This window comes from Aspergillus puulaauensis, chromosome 2 (genome assembly GCF_016861865.1).
Source record: "Aspergillus puulaauensis MK2 DNA, chromosome 2, nearly complete sequence".
Classification (NCBI taxonomy): Eukaryota; Fungi; Ascomycota; class Eurotiomycetes; order Eurotiales; family Aspergillaceae; genus Aspergillus; species Aspergillus puulaauensis.
In genome coordinates, this window is record NC_054858.1 from 337,533 (window position 1) to 350,888 (window position 13,356).

The 13,356-nt window shown below is 49.1% G+C and overlaps 7 protein-coding genes across 7 annotated transcripts; 2 read left to right on the forward strand and 5 right to left on the reverse strand.

Moving 5' to 3' along the window:
* Positions 1 to 1,435: 1,435 nt before the first annotated feature.
* APUU_20144S (SDR family oxidoreductase) lies at positions 1,436 to 2,227 on the forward strand (the record flags this gene model as incomplete). The annotated part of the gene is made up of 1 exon (XM_041698753.1): positions 1,436 to 2,227. One exon carries the CDS (start codon positions 1,436 to 1,438, stop codon positions 2,225 to 2,227), a length of 792 nt encoding a protein of 263 aa, XP_041551906.1.
* A 532-nt stretch (positions 2,228 to 2,759) lies between these two features.
* On the reverse strand, positions 2,760 to 3,980 carry APUU_20145A (uncharacterized protein; the record flags this gene model as incomplete). Its single annotated transcript, XM_041698754.1, has 5 exons — positions 2,760 to 2,902; positions 2,977 to 3,205; positions 3,282 to 3,528; positions 3,591 to 3,651; positions 3,722 to 3,980. 5 exons carry the CDS (start codon positions 3,978 to 3,980, stop codon positions 2,760 to 2,762), a joined length of 939 nt encoding a protein of 312 aa, XP_041551907.1.
* A 684-nt stretch (positions 3,981 to 4,664) lies between these two features.
* On the reverse strand, positions 4,665 to 6,017 carry APUU_20146A (uncharacterized protein; the record flags this gene model as incomplete). Its single annotated transcript, XM_041698755.1, has 3 exons — positions 4,665 to 5,134; positions 5,188 to 5,337; positions 5,387 to 6,017. The coding sequence occupies 3 exons, from the start codon at positions 6,015 to 6,017 to the stop codon at positions 4,665 to 4,667; spliced, it is 1,251 nt and encodes a 416-aa protein (XP_041551908.1).
* A 597-nt stretch (positions 6,018 to 6,614) lies between these two features.
* On the forward strand, positions 6,615 to 7,542 carry APUU_20147S (glutathione S-transferase family protein; the record flags this gene model as incomplete). Its single annotated transcript, XM_041698756.1, has 3 exons — positions 6,615 to 6,851; positions 6,905 to 7,152; positions 7,200 to 7,542. The coding sequence occupies 3 exons, from the start codon at positions 6,615 to 6,617 to the stop codon at positions 7,540 to 7,542; spliced, it is 828 nt and encodes a 275-aa protein (XP_041551909.1).
* Positions 7,543 to 7,639: 97 nt separating this feature from the next.
* Positions 7,640 to 8,983, reverse strand: APUU_20148A (Rieske [2Fe-2S] domain protein; the record flags this gene model as incomplete). The annotated part of the gene is made up of 1 exon (XM_041698757.1): positions 7,640 to 8,983. The coding sequence occupies one exon, from the start codon at positions 8,981 to 8,983 to the stop codon at positions 7,640 to 7,642; it is 1,344 nt and encodes a 447-aa protein (XP_041551910.1).
* Positions 8,984 to 9,293: 310 nt separating this feature from the next.
* On the reverse strand, positions 9,294 to 9,639 carry APUU_20149A (uncharacterized protein; the record flags this gene model as incomplete). Its single annotated transcript, XM_041698758.1, has 2 exons — positions 9,294 to 9,472; positions 9,525 to 9,639. 2 exons carry the CDS (start codon positions 9,637 to 9,639, stop codon positions 9,294 to 9,296), a joined length of 294 nt encoding a protein of 97 aa, XP_041551911.1.
* Positions 9,640 to 12,315: 2,676 nt separating this feature from the next.
* APUU_20150A (ester cyclase) lies at positions 12,316 to 12,738 on the reverse strand (the record flags this gene model as incomplete). The annotated part of the gene is made up of 1 exon (XM_041698759.1): positions 12,316 to 12,738. The coding sequence occupies one exon, from the start codon at positions 12,736 to 12,738 to the stop codon at positions 12,316 to 12,318; it is 423 nt and encodes a 140-aa protein (XP_041551912.1).
* Positions 12,739 to 13,356: the final 618 nt, after the last annotated feature.

The window sequence follows — 13,356 nt, forward strand, 5'->3', positions numbered from 1 at the left end:
AGACTACGACGGCTATTTAACATCAATAACGATCGATCTAGGACACTAGTTGTTTCTCTTGGCTGTTCTATGAGAAGTTTGAACGTACATAATAATAAACCAACTCATCCGGGGGATAAAGCAGAGAAAATAGAATAGAAATACATTTCCTCACAAACCAGCTGCTCAATGCCAATACATCTTTCTGCCCCCAAGGCTCTTTACTCTCTAGCTACCTCGCAAGTAATCAAGGCTGCAAGTCCGGTCATATCTGAGCAGCTATGCTCTTCCTCTCTAATACCTGAATAGAAGTAGCTCAACGATTATCTCTTATTGTGTATCTCCGCATGCCACGATTGTGCCGAATGCACCGGCAATCTCCACCTTGTCATGGCTGCTAGTGGACATTGCGACGATCGTGGCGTCATTGCTTTCGTTCACTGTTTTGTACGATCTGATTCATCATGGGGATTCCTCTGCTTCCAAGCATGGCCTTAGACCAAGTTAGCCCAGCTCTGGGAATCACTGGTTCAACAGTCAACACCAATATATAGAATAGAAAACGTGTAGTGGAGTATAAGCGGAACCGGAGACGGTAATCTGTGTGATGCCCAGGGCCCCGTGGGGTAACCATGATATTCTAAACCGTATACTTTTTGAGCACCAATATATGCATGTCATTAAATAACAGAATATTCCCTCGCCCTACCACAGACTAGCCAAGCCTCTTACTCTATCTAAGCTGGGTCCTATTAAGTTGTGGAAGAAGCATAATGCCAAGAATTAGGCGCATGCAAGCTCCAGATAAGGTTTGGCAAAGAGTATAAAGTGGGCCCTCCATATTCAGGTTGTTGGGGCGCCTCTTTAGTCATGATACAATAATCATTAACTTAGTTACTTAATCATTTTATATCATTCCTATTGCATCATTTAGTCGGTTAGTTAGCCCCTCTTATTCCTGCATTCAGTAACTGAACCGCATGTCTTAATTATTTATTCTTCACATGCACCCAGAATTGTATCGCAGAGCCGGCTGTACTTCATACTAAATAGCACTTTTAATCTTTAATATCTCAGCAACCAGGGAATATAAAAGACTAGGAGATAGGATTTCACTTATGATAGTACCGGAGAGCTGGCACCCGTATATTAGTCAGCCCACAGCTTGATAGTATAACTATGAGATCATCCCCAGCTGCGAACGAGACCGATAGTCATTCCCGACCCCGCTTGAGATTCATCCGTGGGTTGCTTATAATGTAGTTAGTAAACATTTTCAAGCAAACATATCCGTATTGAACACGTGGGTGGACTTTTATATAAGGTTCGCATTGCCCCTCCTGATTGCTTTCTCAGATAACCTTCCAAAGAGTCAAACATCACCTCCAAGCCACTTGTTCTCCTTTCTGTGCCTTAAACACCCCCAACAGGTCAATCCAATTCACAACCCATCACTATGGGAGTCGATGTCCCGAAGCCCGACGGTCTCCTTGACCTCCTCAGCCTAAAAGGAAAGGTTGTTGTCGTCACCGGTGCCTCAGGCCCACGCGGTATAGGTATCGAGGCCGCTCGCGGATGTGCAGAGATGGGTGCGAACATTGCCATCACATACGCCTCTCGAGCCGAGGGCGCGCAGAAGAACGCCAAAGACCTTGAAGAGACGTACGGTGTTCAAGTAAAGCCGTTCAAGTGCAACGTGTCTGAATACGCCAGCGTTGAAAAATTAGTGAAGGACGTCATTGACGAGTTCGGCAAGATCGACGCCTTTATCTCCAATGCCGGGAAGCTAGCTGATAAAAGCGTGCTCGATGGCTCAGTTGAAGACTGGAATAGTGTTATCAACACTGATCTAAACGGCTCGTACCACTGCGCGAAGGCCGTTGGTGGGCATTTCAAGGAACGCGGTACTGGAAGCTTTGTCCTCACGGCTAGCATGTCTGGCCATATTGCCAACTACCCTGCTGCATATAACACCTCCAAGGCCGGATGTCTTCATTTGGCGCGCTCGCTTGCGAATGAGTGGCGCGGCTTTGCACGCGTGAACAGTGTTTCGCCGGGATATATGGACACGGGGCTCATGGACTCTGTTGATCAGAAAACGCAGGATGCTTGGAAGGCTATGATCCCTATTGGTCGTTATGGCTATGCGAAGGAGTTGAAGGGCGCCTACGTTTACCTGTGCAGCGATGCTAGCTCGTATATGACTGGCTCGGACATGCGTATCGACGGTGGTTACTGCGTGTGGTAGAAGGTGGTCGTGGCTGATATGATGTCTAAGTGCCTGTAAATGATCCTAGTATAACGTCGTGAAAACAGCATAGGCCGCTGGCATGGTGATGTGATGGAGATATCAATCATGTCCGACCGAAACAGGTGTACTTTGGTCCGGTTTCAACACCGGAGTTAGTTTCGTGGATTTGACGGATGAAAAAATCAATGATGTTATTCTCTTAAAGAGTCAATGGAAACTGCTATCATTGCTTTATTCTAAGAGTTCCATCGACACCATGCCCGGCCTATGAGTTTTGATTAGAAAGGAACAAGCTGTAGCTGTACTCTGGGCTCAGCTACTATACTGCATACATTTTGACCCCGCGCTGGTTTCCTGTAGGAAAATCAATGTTGGTCTTGCCCCAGTGGTAGAGTATGGTAGCTGAGCGACTCGATTGGGACGCCGAGTTATAAGCTCCATCAGCAACTTCATTTTCAAGGATGTTTGTGTCTCAGGCCATCTCTACATATATTGTGACGACAAGACCCAAGTAAAGCGAACATCCGCTCTACTTCTGCTCATATGGCGGGATGAAATAGTACAACACGCCATGCGCAATCGAGGAGCATATCGGTCCCACCCAATGTATCCAGTGGTAGGATGAAAAATGAGAACCGACCATCGCTCCAAAACACCGCCCGGGATTTCCAGCTGTTTATCTTTATTAGCAAATGTATCACGCAAATCCACACTGGAAACCAGGTCACTGGATGGAGTCTGCATACAAAACCCGGTATATCCTTGACGAATAACGCCTGTCGTAAAAATACACACCCCGAGTGGGATCCCAACAAGAACAGGACCCAAAGTCGGCCCAAACACTCCACGTTGTCGAGGGTCGAGGCCGACACCAAATGAAAGCAGAATCAATGCCACATCCGTTACAAATTCAATAACAAATGCGCTGCCGACTGAGACGCTAGACATATCTATGTAACAACCTGGGACTATGAACTGTCGGTTTGTCAGAAATCACATCGACAAACAAGCGTACGCGCTCGAAACAGGAAGCATAGGTATAATCACTTACAGATCGCGTGTCCAGGCTCGCTCTTACCAGCCAGCCAGCGATGGCTGAACCCAACGTCTGGAATGCGACGTATAGAATACACCTCGGCAACGTTGTTAAACGACCGAAGAAGGTAGCTATAGTGATCGTGGAGTTAAGATGCCCACCCGAAATAGGGCCAATTGTATATATAAACAGCGGAAGCATGAAGATCACAATTAAGCTGCCAATCAAGCTAGGCACAACTGGGCCGGTCTCGAGGTTCCTACTCAGCCACCCGGTCAGCACAAACACGCTCGGAAACAAGAACTAGAAAAGAAAAAAGCTCACTTCATATTTTCTGTAAGTCCCACGGGGAAGAGGATAGTTAAGTATACTAACAAGCACGTCCCTAAAGATACCAAGAGGTAAATTTCGTCAGTAGCCTTCATCTGCTAGAAGTTGTTGTCGACTGAGCATACCTAGCCCTTCAACTGCAGCTGCCTTCCACAATTCCAACTCAAACAATTGCTTCAGAGAGAGTGAGTCTTTCCATGGGACCCATGGTGCTGCATCCGGGTGTCTTTGCAATAGCCCAATATCTCTGCAGTTATTCCTATCGAGAGAGAACTCCTGGTTCGCCCCGATGCGGCCGGCAAAAGGAGTGGGCACCTTTGGCTCAGCTGAGGTGTCGTCGGGCTCACTTCGCCAGAAGCTGGCTTGATGGAGTGCAGGTGGCATGTTAACGCATATGGGTATGAAAACATTTATGACTGACAAAGATGAATTGATAATGTATGACTTGACATATTTGAGCTCTGTAGGATGATGAAGGTTGCAAGCAACCCTCACAAAAAAGATTGGCAGGGATGAAATGGAATTCAGACCTTGCTAGGGGAGTGCCATTGGTCATCATCAGTCATCTTAGCACTTAGCAATGACATCCCGGAGATCTTCACGAATCACGTGTCACTTCTGGGCCATGTCAGAGCTCCAACAACTCCATCGGCCTCGCCAAAACGCTGATTGGGCTGGGTTCTCAGTGGTTGCAGGTCACTTTTGCAGCCCGCCCGGTTACCCAAGATGTGGTTTCGGTATCTTGATCAAGTTAGTACTATACCCTAACTAGTTAGTTAGTTAATTTAGTGTTATTATTAAGCTCATAGTCTAAAATATTAAAGAATAAATAATTAATTATAATCATTAATTAACTAGTTAACACATTTAACTGAAGAATACTTAGTAAGTATCCCTGAGCACCCTCATTAAAGCAGCCTTCTCTACACAAGGCAAGGCACATTCATTTTAGAAAATCAAGTCGGTATACGTAGTATAAACCCGGTACCATTCACAACGCAACAACACACCTAGGTATATACACAACACCAACTACTCCGAAGCTATAAACACAACCCCATAAAGGCTCTAGTTTCCACCGAACAAAGAACCCCACCAGGAGCCACCCTCCTCATTGTCAGAACCCTCCCCCCAACCGCCGTTTCCTCCCCAGCCACCGTTTCCTCCCCAGCCGCCATTTCCACCCCACGGCCCAGAGGGACCAGCGCCGGGCGCCTCAGTAGGGATAGTGCCAGTCGGAGGGGTAAACGTCGGGAACGCGCCAGTTGGGGTCGGGACACCGCTGGGGCCGCCGCCAATGGGTCCACCGGTAGGAATAACAGGGGTAGACGGGGTTGGTGCGAGAGTGTACAGAGCAGAGGTAGGACCAGCAGTGCTGGATGCAGAGCCCGAGGAGTCGGTGCCGTAAATGTCGTAGCGGTCCTTCAGGTTTCGCCACCAGTCGCGGAGCATCCAGAAGTCGAATTCGGTGATTTCCATGGAACTTCCTGCCAGCATGATGAAGCTGTCGATGCCAGTGGGGGTCCAATCGTAGAAGTCTATTCTAATTAGCAAGAGTCTATAGGATAAGGTGGGTGTAGCGGGAACGTACCATCCAGAGCGAAGGTGTGACCGAGCTCGTGGAGGAAGATGTGGATGCTGTCCGAGTCGAGGTTCTGGAGGAAGTACTCCGAGCCGACCTGCTGGCCCCAGTCGCCGCCGAAACCGCCCTCGAGGCCTTCGGTGAGCCACAGGCTCTGGTCTGGGGAAGTCAGTTCAGCAATTCATTTGATGCATGGTTGGTGACATACCATAGTGACGATCAGCACCAGCCTCGCAGCCGCTGTAGTCGCCGTCGGTGTGGAAGAAGCGGCCACAGGACTCGGCACATTGAGGCTTGCCGTCGGCGTCGGTGTCAGTGTAGATGTCAAGACCCGAAGTATCGCCCTCGAGCAGAGACTTGTCCGTCACAGCCCATCCGACGACATTAACTTCAACACTTTCATAAGGCCAGCCGTCGAATCCAGCAAGACCGGCAATCCACTTGTTGTAGTGGGCGCTGGCGGTCTTGGCGATCTGTTCACGCTGAGCAGCGCTAACGGACTGGGAGGAGTCCCAGCGGACACAGTAGTTGATTTTTCCTTCACCGGCAATGACCTGATCGAAGCCATAGTTTTTGAAGGTGAGTGGCTCGCTGTAGGTGTCCATTTCGTGGTCCCAGACTTCCTGGAGGGGCTTCACGAGGTCAGAAGGGGGGTCCCATGTGGAGGGAAGGCTGCTCTGGCGCTTAGCAGCTGGAGAGCGGTATTTGGGGACACCGATGTGCCATGGAAAGTCCCTGTCGTTCAGGTCGCGAGTGGAGATGGACTTCTCGTTGACAGGGAGCGCGGCAACATGGCTGGCCAGCAGCTGAAGCGCGGATAGAGAGAGGGCGGCTTTCATTTTGGATAAGGGAAAAGAAAAAAAATGAACGGAAGTGCAGCTAGTCAATAGCTATGCAGGGAAGAGAATGGTTGTCGACATGGCAGCAGAGTTGGCAGCTGTATATATAGGCATCATGAAACAGGGGCCTAAGAACGCTGTAGTAGCTTGGTGGCCGCTGGGGGCAGCTGGGGGCAGCTTGGCGGACATCTTGGCAGAAATATCGGTCGAAGGATGTCCGCTTAGGTAAAGCAAGCAGGATGAGTGGAGTGATATTAAGTGAATAATCAGGGGAGCTCGCGGAAGTTCGGTGCCTGGCAGGAACTGGCAGTTCAACCAGAAACAACGGTCGGGAGTGCATGCGGAGTGCCAAGGGACATGCAATATATGAGAGACAGATCCTCCCCGCCGGCGCAAAGGCAAAGGCTTGGTATACTCAGTCCGAAACGGTGGGGGGACTCGGATAAATCACGGCGACGAAAACGCAGGCTGCGACTGGCGGGATTTCCCGATCACCGCCGGTGGACACTGTCCAAGCCCCGTGGATGCCCACCGGGCTGTCGGGGCGCCTGGTCTGATGTCTCCCGACACCTCTTGACAGGCCACTCCATCCTAGACATGACGGCAGCGACGCGGTTGCTGAAGAAACTAAGGCGGCACGAAGGGGACCCCTGTCTGTACATCTATCCCTTCAGCATCCCCTGCCTCGCTGTCCACTTCACGATTGTGCTTGCGCTGCGGGGGAAGCTCCGGCCCAGCCGCGAATTATCCCATCTGGGCTACCACCTCGTGAACATCGAGAAACACGACAACCTGCGCGAGTGGTATCTCGTCGAGGTGAATGCATTAGGTCGAGTACGCTGCTTCATTCTAAAACTCCGGATTGGCGGTATCTAACCGTGCTGCAGGTGCCAACTCTAACTGGCAAATCGCTCCCGTCGCCATTGACGGACGCCCTGTCGATCGTCTACTGGGTTTGCGACCAATGCCCAAGCCTACTACCCAAGGAGCATCAGACAGAGATATGTCGTCTCCTTTCTCAGCTGCACGAGACCATCGACGGGTACGGTGCTGCCAACCCCGCGGTAGAAGATTTTTTAACCAACCATGACATCACTGATACCCACCGCGAGGCCCTGGAATACAAGCGCGATCGGTACGTGCCTGAATCCATGAACTTTATCGGTCACTAACAGGAACCAGGCAAATGAAGCAGCGGGAAATAGTGGCAATGAATATATCAGCCGGCCACAGTATGACTGGCAATTCTGTTGCCTTTCTAAACGAGATCGTGGCGTTGCGCAACAAGTATAGCCGTGGCGGAACCTGGATCTTCGGCGACAAGATCGGTCCAACGGTACTGGATGCCCATGTTGTTCCCTTTGTCGCGCGTCTTCTCGACATCAGCCTGGACGAGCTGGTTCCTCCTGAACTGCGCGTATATGCCAAAACCATCCGGGAGCTGCCACAGGGCCAGGAGGCAATGGGGAAGAGACCGACTGTGTGGGACCCGTCACTGGGGCCTATTGACGAGATCCGACTATGATTGATGATCGCTCATGACCTGTATGAATATTTTAGATCCCTGTATGTTATAGACTTTTTAGATGAAGAACTGCAATTGTGACCGATATTGGCGACTTTCAGTAGACCAAGTGGTCGTAATACCGCCCGTCCATTCCGGCCATTGCGCGCGCGTCCCTGTTAAAGGGCTCTTTGAGGCCGCCGACAAAGTACTTGCGTACGTTGGATCGGAACACTTCCACTGGGTCGGTCTTTTCCTCCTGGCAGATCCAGCTAAGCCATCGGTGGCCAGTAGTGACATGGGTAATCTCGTCATTGTGTATCACCTCAAGAGCCTTGACACTTTCATCGTCGCGGGCATTCCGGAACTTTGCAATCGTCATCGGATTGACATCAAGACCACGCGCTTCATGAACCAGAGCAATGATGCTGATCCGGGCGCGGAGATCGTGCGCTGTCTTGGTAGCCGATTCCCACAAGCCGTGGTGGACAGGGAGAGCACCAAAGTAGGAACCCATCTCCTCGAGGCGAGTACGGAGCAGGGAAAAGTGTTTCGCTTCGTCGTTCGCGACCTTAAGCCAGTCGTGGAAGAAAGTCCGAGGTAGGTTCCTCGCAGACTCTAATGCTTCTGGACTGGTTTGGAATTCGGCAAATCGGACGCAGATATCCACTGCCAGGTCGATGGCCCACTGCTCGATATTCGCCAGAGCGTGGAGCATTGCGATCCTGCTTTTCAGCGTTCCTCCCCTTCCGGGCTTTTGCATTGCACCGGGTCGGACTTCGACGAGCTTCTCCCGTGGCGGTGTCGGAGGAAGCGAGGCAGGAGTTGGCCCGATGATTGTCATCGGCGAAGATGTACCCTCTCGTTGAGTAAATGTGGAAAACAGGTGAGCCGTGAGTTCGATCTTATGCTCGGAATTCGACGTGTTCAGAATATGCGCGCACCAGTCACAGAGGGTCGCATTTTCATCCAGATACTGTGCCGTTGCTGGAGGTGTGGTGGGTTGTTCAGTCTCCACCAGGGTTGTAGAATCCGAGCAAGGCGTCTTCAATTTGATCGCCTCACTAACTGGCTCCAGTCTCGCAACAGAAATACCCTCGGGGGTGTAACTTAGGAACACATCGTCCCCATCCACATCGATCGGGAATGTGCATGCCTGGATGCCGACGCTGGACTCGCCAGTCTCCACATTGAAATCGTACGCATGCCACGGACATGAGGCGATATACGCCGAGTCTTCAATATCGACTTGGGCATCTTCCATAGGACCTCCAGCATGCGGGCACTCAGCTTCCATGGCATAATAAGACCACCCGTCACTGCTATCATTGCTCGCTTTGCTGCGCCTGCCTGCGTCGATTGACGGCAGGCGAAAGAGCACCAGACGCTTGCCGTCCGACAGATGAATCACATATCGAGTATGTGTGAGCTCAGGGAGCGAGCCAAGACTGAGTTTGGGCATTGTGGAAGCTTGTAGAACGCTTATCGTGTGGAATTTCTGATGCCAAACAGCGTCAAAAAATTGTCAGCCGGAGCAGTTCCGGTGGTGGGGGAGTCCGATTACTAAGCAGCGGCACAACTGTATAAAACCAACATAACAGTATCTAAACAACCGAATTGGAAAATAGACTGTATAAATTGAATACTAAACAGCAACATAGATCTAGGTACAGGTGATCTCTTCTGACTGCCAGTGCAAGCATGACCAAATGTTGAATTAGGTCACCCAGTCCTCAAAGCTTCAAGGAGATATAAACCCCAAGGCAAGGAGCCTAGCAGTAGTCGCTCTCGTCCTCGCCACCATCGTGGCAACCACTGCGACAGTAAGTAATATACGAGATATCGCCATCCTGTCCACCGTTGCAGTGGAAAAGCGACTGGTTGATGTGACTGTTGTCTGCTGGCTGATTGGCGTTAGCAAGGGCCTGGTTGACTTGGGCACCGTATTTTCCTATATACTTCTATTAACAGTCTGGTCTTTTGATCAAGACATTAAGTCATACCAATGTCAAGAAGGTTCCAGCCACAGTAGTTGAGGCCAGTCTTGCAGTTCCGGGCAGCGACCAACGGCGTAAGTGTGCCAATGGCAGCGACAGCGAGGACAGTGAATTTGACCATTTTGGCGATTGTATGAGATTTGAAAGAATATATCTTTTGATATGTAATGAAAGGAATGCTTCTGATCTGGTTGAGGGTTGCAATTGATGGTTTCTAGGGGAATTGTCGACCTCTTTATACCTGACGAGGACCCGGGCTGGAGCACTGTCTCTTACGTGGAATCCGGAATGTGTATGGCCCTACTGTGCCCTCAATCACATGGTGGTAGGCCTATTCCAGTACTCGTAAAGTCTCACGGTGCTTGGCAAATGACTAGATCTGACCAAAATCCGCGAAGGCGCAGCGATGTGGTGGAATGGAGGTCAACAACAGAGAAGCTAATGACCTCGCCAGCAGGGTGTCGTGGGCGAATCACCACGAAGGCGCGAGCAATGGAAGCACGACGCCCAGCCGTATCTCACCTGAGATGTAGATCTAATGCCGATATGGGGTATACTACTATGGGTGGCCTAACGACCCTTTCGTATTCCAGCTGTATCTGATCGGCGGGGTCCAAGTATTGCATACCCGATTCTGAAATACGAGCTCAGCTCGGCCAAATATCTGTGAATAGCATCAGCCAGCCAGGGAAAGGAGGTAAGTATTGGCCAGTGCCTAAGTGAGAATCACTAGCCAAGGCAAGCCTTTCAGCCGTGCCATCATCGATCGGCATAGTTCCAAGGTATTCTCGCTATTAACATCCTCATTGGGGCATGGAGGCGGTGCTGTTCAGCTTCGACCTGACTTTCTTCTCAAACCAGCGAACTACGAACCCCGTTATCTACATATTAAGCACTTGTTAAACACCTGAAACCAGTACCATCCACAATTCAGAGAGACCTCGGGGAGGCAAAAGCAACTACTCAGACTAAGAGACAGAGAAAGTATGCTAACAGGAGAGCTAGACCCAAGTTTGTATACAAAAGCAGATGCCTCCAAATCAGACATATAGTCCAGATTCATAACGATGCATTCCGATAGCATCGGCAAGACTTTTACTGGTGGGAACAAGCACAACAGTGAAGACCGAGTAAGACTTCAAAGCCCTGAGGCCAGGGGTTGGCGCTGGACCCGCACCGGAACTTGAACAGCATGAGAGTTTTTCCTATGTCAGGGATAAGACTGGCTACGTACACAGGTCCAGGTGCTGCCGAGCGTTTGGTCGACAAGATCATGAGTGTAGTTTGCGTGAGTGGGGTACCTGAGATCATGATTTTGGTTTGGCTCCCGTAGCCTGCAAGTATTAGGTACTTACTCTGTATTTGGCGCGGCTTTATAGTAAAGTTCTTGAGCCTGGCTTGCAGGAAGTGATTCAAGAAGAGCACCCTAATACTTAAAGGCATTGTGATAGAGATGTTTACCAGAATATTTAGCACCACCAAAGGCAAGGCAATGCTGATGCCGAGCTTAAATAGCAGGGATAATTTACTAGAAATACACAGCGCGAGCTGAAGCGACTGGAGATGAGCATTACATGGCTGTATAGAGTGATAGACAAGTCAATACCTTTCTTGGGTCTGTGGCAATTATACCTCAGTTGCTGGCTTTGCATATAATGTCCTGAGGTAGAAGACTTACCTTGATTTTTACTGCACTGGCTGAATGTTCTAGGAACTAATAAACTACTTTGTCCGCATGTGCCACCAGTGGTCTAACATATTAAGAGGAGGTTTACCCAGAAATCTTGATCTAAAGACTGTCAGCTGCCTGTAAAACCCTTACTACTGGAATACTCCCTTCATGATAGGGCAGTCATTAAGGAGTACAATCCTATTAATTAATACTAAGTGTCCTGCACTCCTTGAATGAATTTTATCTACATTGAAGCCTTGCACTGCTGCCCTTAAAACACTACTTCTGGAAAGCTTAAGCACACAATCTCTGCAGAATTCTTTTATAGCTATACTGGTGTTAACCAAGACTAGGCATGTTGCCGCATTCAGACTGGTGTGAATCATTCCACGGTACTCATGGGCATCGAAGCACCAAAGGTGTTTAATCAAGATTGATTGTTTTTAACCGCTTGGTTGGCATGATGGCTTAAAGAAATTGTATTCGGAATTAAAAATATTTTCAAGTGTCTACGCAGGGATTTCTGGTAGTTCATCTTTTATTAGCTGATGTGGGAGTGGCGCTTAGGACGTAAAATGTAGAAACGTGCCTTCTATTCCTTCAGGTGCAGATTATAAGGGTGCCTGAAGAACTCGCGAGAACAGCGAAGCGCCCACGAGAAAGGGGGTGAGAACAGTCATATTTATGCTGGTCTATCTTCGATTCTTTTGTTGACTTCGGAATCTAGGTCCAGTAAACAGGATTAGAGGTCTTTAGGTATATTAGGTATGATTCAAATGAGTGGAAGGTATTCAGCGTGCTGTTAGATATATGTAAGCTAAGTCGTAGTTGTTCAATTATGTATTTATATTAAAGCAACTTTGAATTATTGAGGTGTAGATTTGGTCTTAATCACACTATATATTAGCTAGCAGACATCCGCCTCAAGAGCTAAAATGCACCAGGAGCAGACAGAACATCTTGGTCTATACATGCTCCAATATCTGCTTTCAACAAGCTTGGTGAATGTCTTATTCTATTGCTACGTACAGCATGTAAGAGACCAACCAAACTACGCTGTTTTCAATCGTCTAATATTGTGAAAGCTAAAGTCTGATTGTTGAGTCGCGCCATGGTCATTGCCTATCAAGCACCCGGGGCCTTGACAGCTCCGATCTGCAACATTATGCCAAACAAGTCAGGCAAGCCAGTCTCCTCTATAATCATCCCATCTGCGAACCGATAGATGTTCATCGCGCGTGCCTGGATTTTCTTCCCAGTAGCCGGAACACCAAAGAATTCGCCCTGGTGAGTCCCACGCATTGTAAACTGCGCCACAGCTCTATCGTCTTCGATGACGGTGTCGTCCAGGGTCCACTGGATATCTGGGTAAGCGGAGCGCATCATGCCGAGGATTTGCATGTATCCAGAGATGCCTTTCAGGGGGTTCTCTGAGAACGGGACGTGGAAGGAGGCGGATTCGGAAACAACTTCTGCTCCTATGGTTTCATTCCCGGAATTGATGAACTCGACGAAACGGTGCATTCTGGATAGAAGGGGGCGAGCCATGCTACTTGGTGAATACTATGTTAGTCTTTTCTCTCCATAATTATGACGTTGCTTTGACACACATGGGATAGTTGTGTTCCGGGAGAATTGTAGGATGTGCAAGTAAATTTCTTTACTAGGACTTTGGAAACCGGGAATCATGCCTGTAGGTAACCAGCAGAACGCACTCGCAAGGAACGAAGCACAGGTTTATATTCTGGGATCGGTGGTATCTGTTAACTACATATGCTCCTTAAATTTTACTTTTCACTACTCTGTATGGATCAGGCAAGTGTTTGTAATACTCTAGATTCAGTCCAAGTTGCCACCACGCACGCAGTCAGTCGGTAACTCCGTGGTTGGTGCCAAGCCCTTATACCCTATCTAACCGCCTATCTTACGGCCTATCTTACGGCCTATCTTACGGCCTATCTTACGGCCTATCCCATCGGTGATTACCACCAGCTCCGTCCTGCCAAGCATGGTACCTCCATGCGAGTATCTGCAGATGGTAGACTCTTCGGTCTTTATGCTGATGAAAATGGTGTGATCGTTAGGTTGATCAAGATGTTGGTCTTCCATTATATATAGCAAACACTTCCTGTTCTTTCATGATCCTCTATATCAAACTTCATTCTT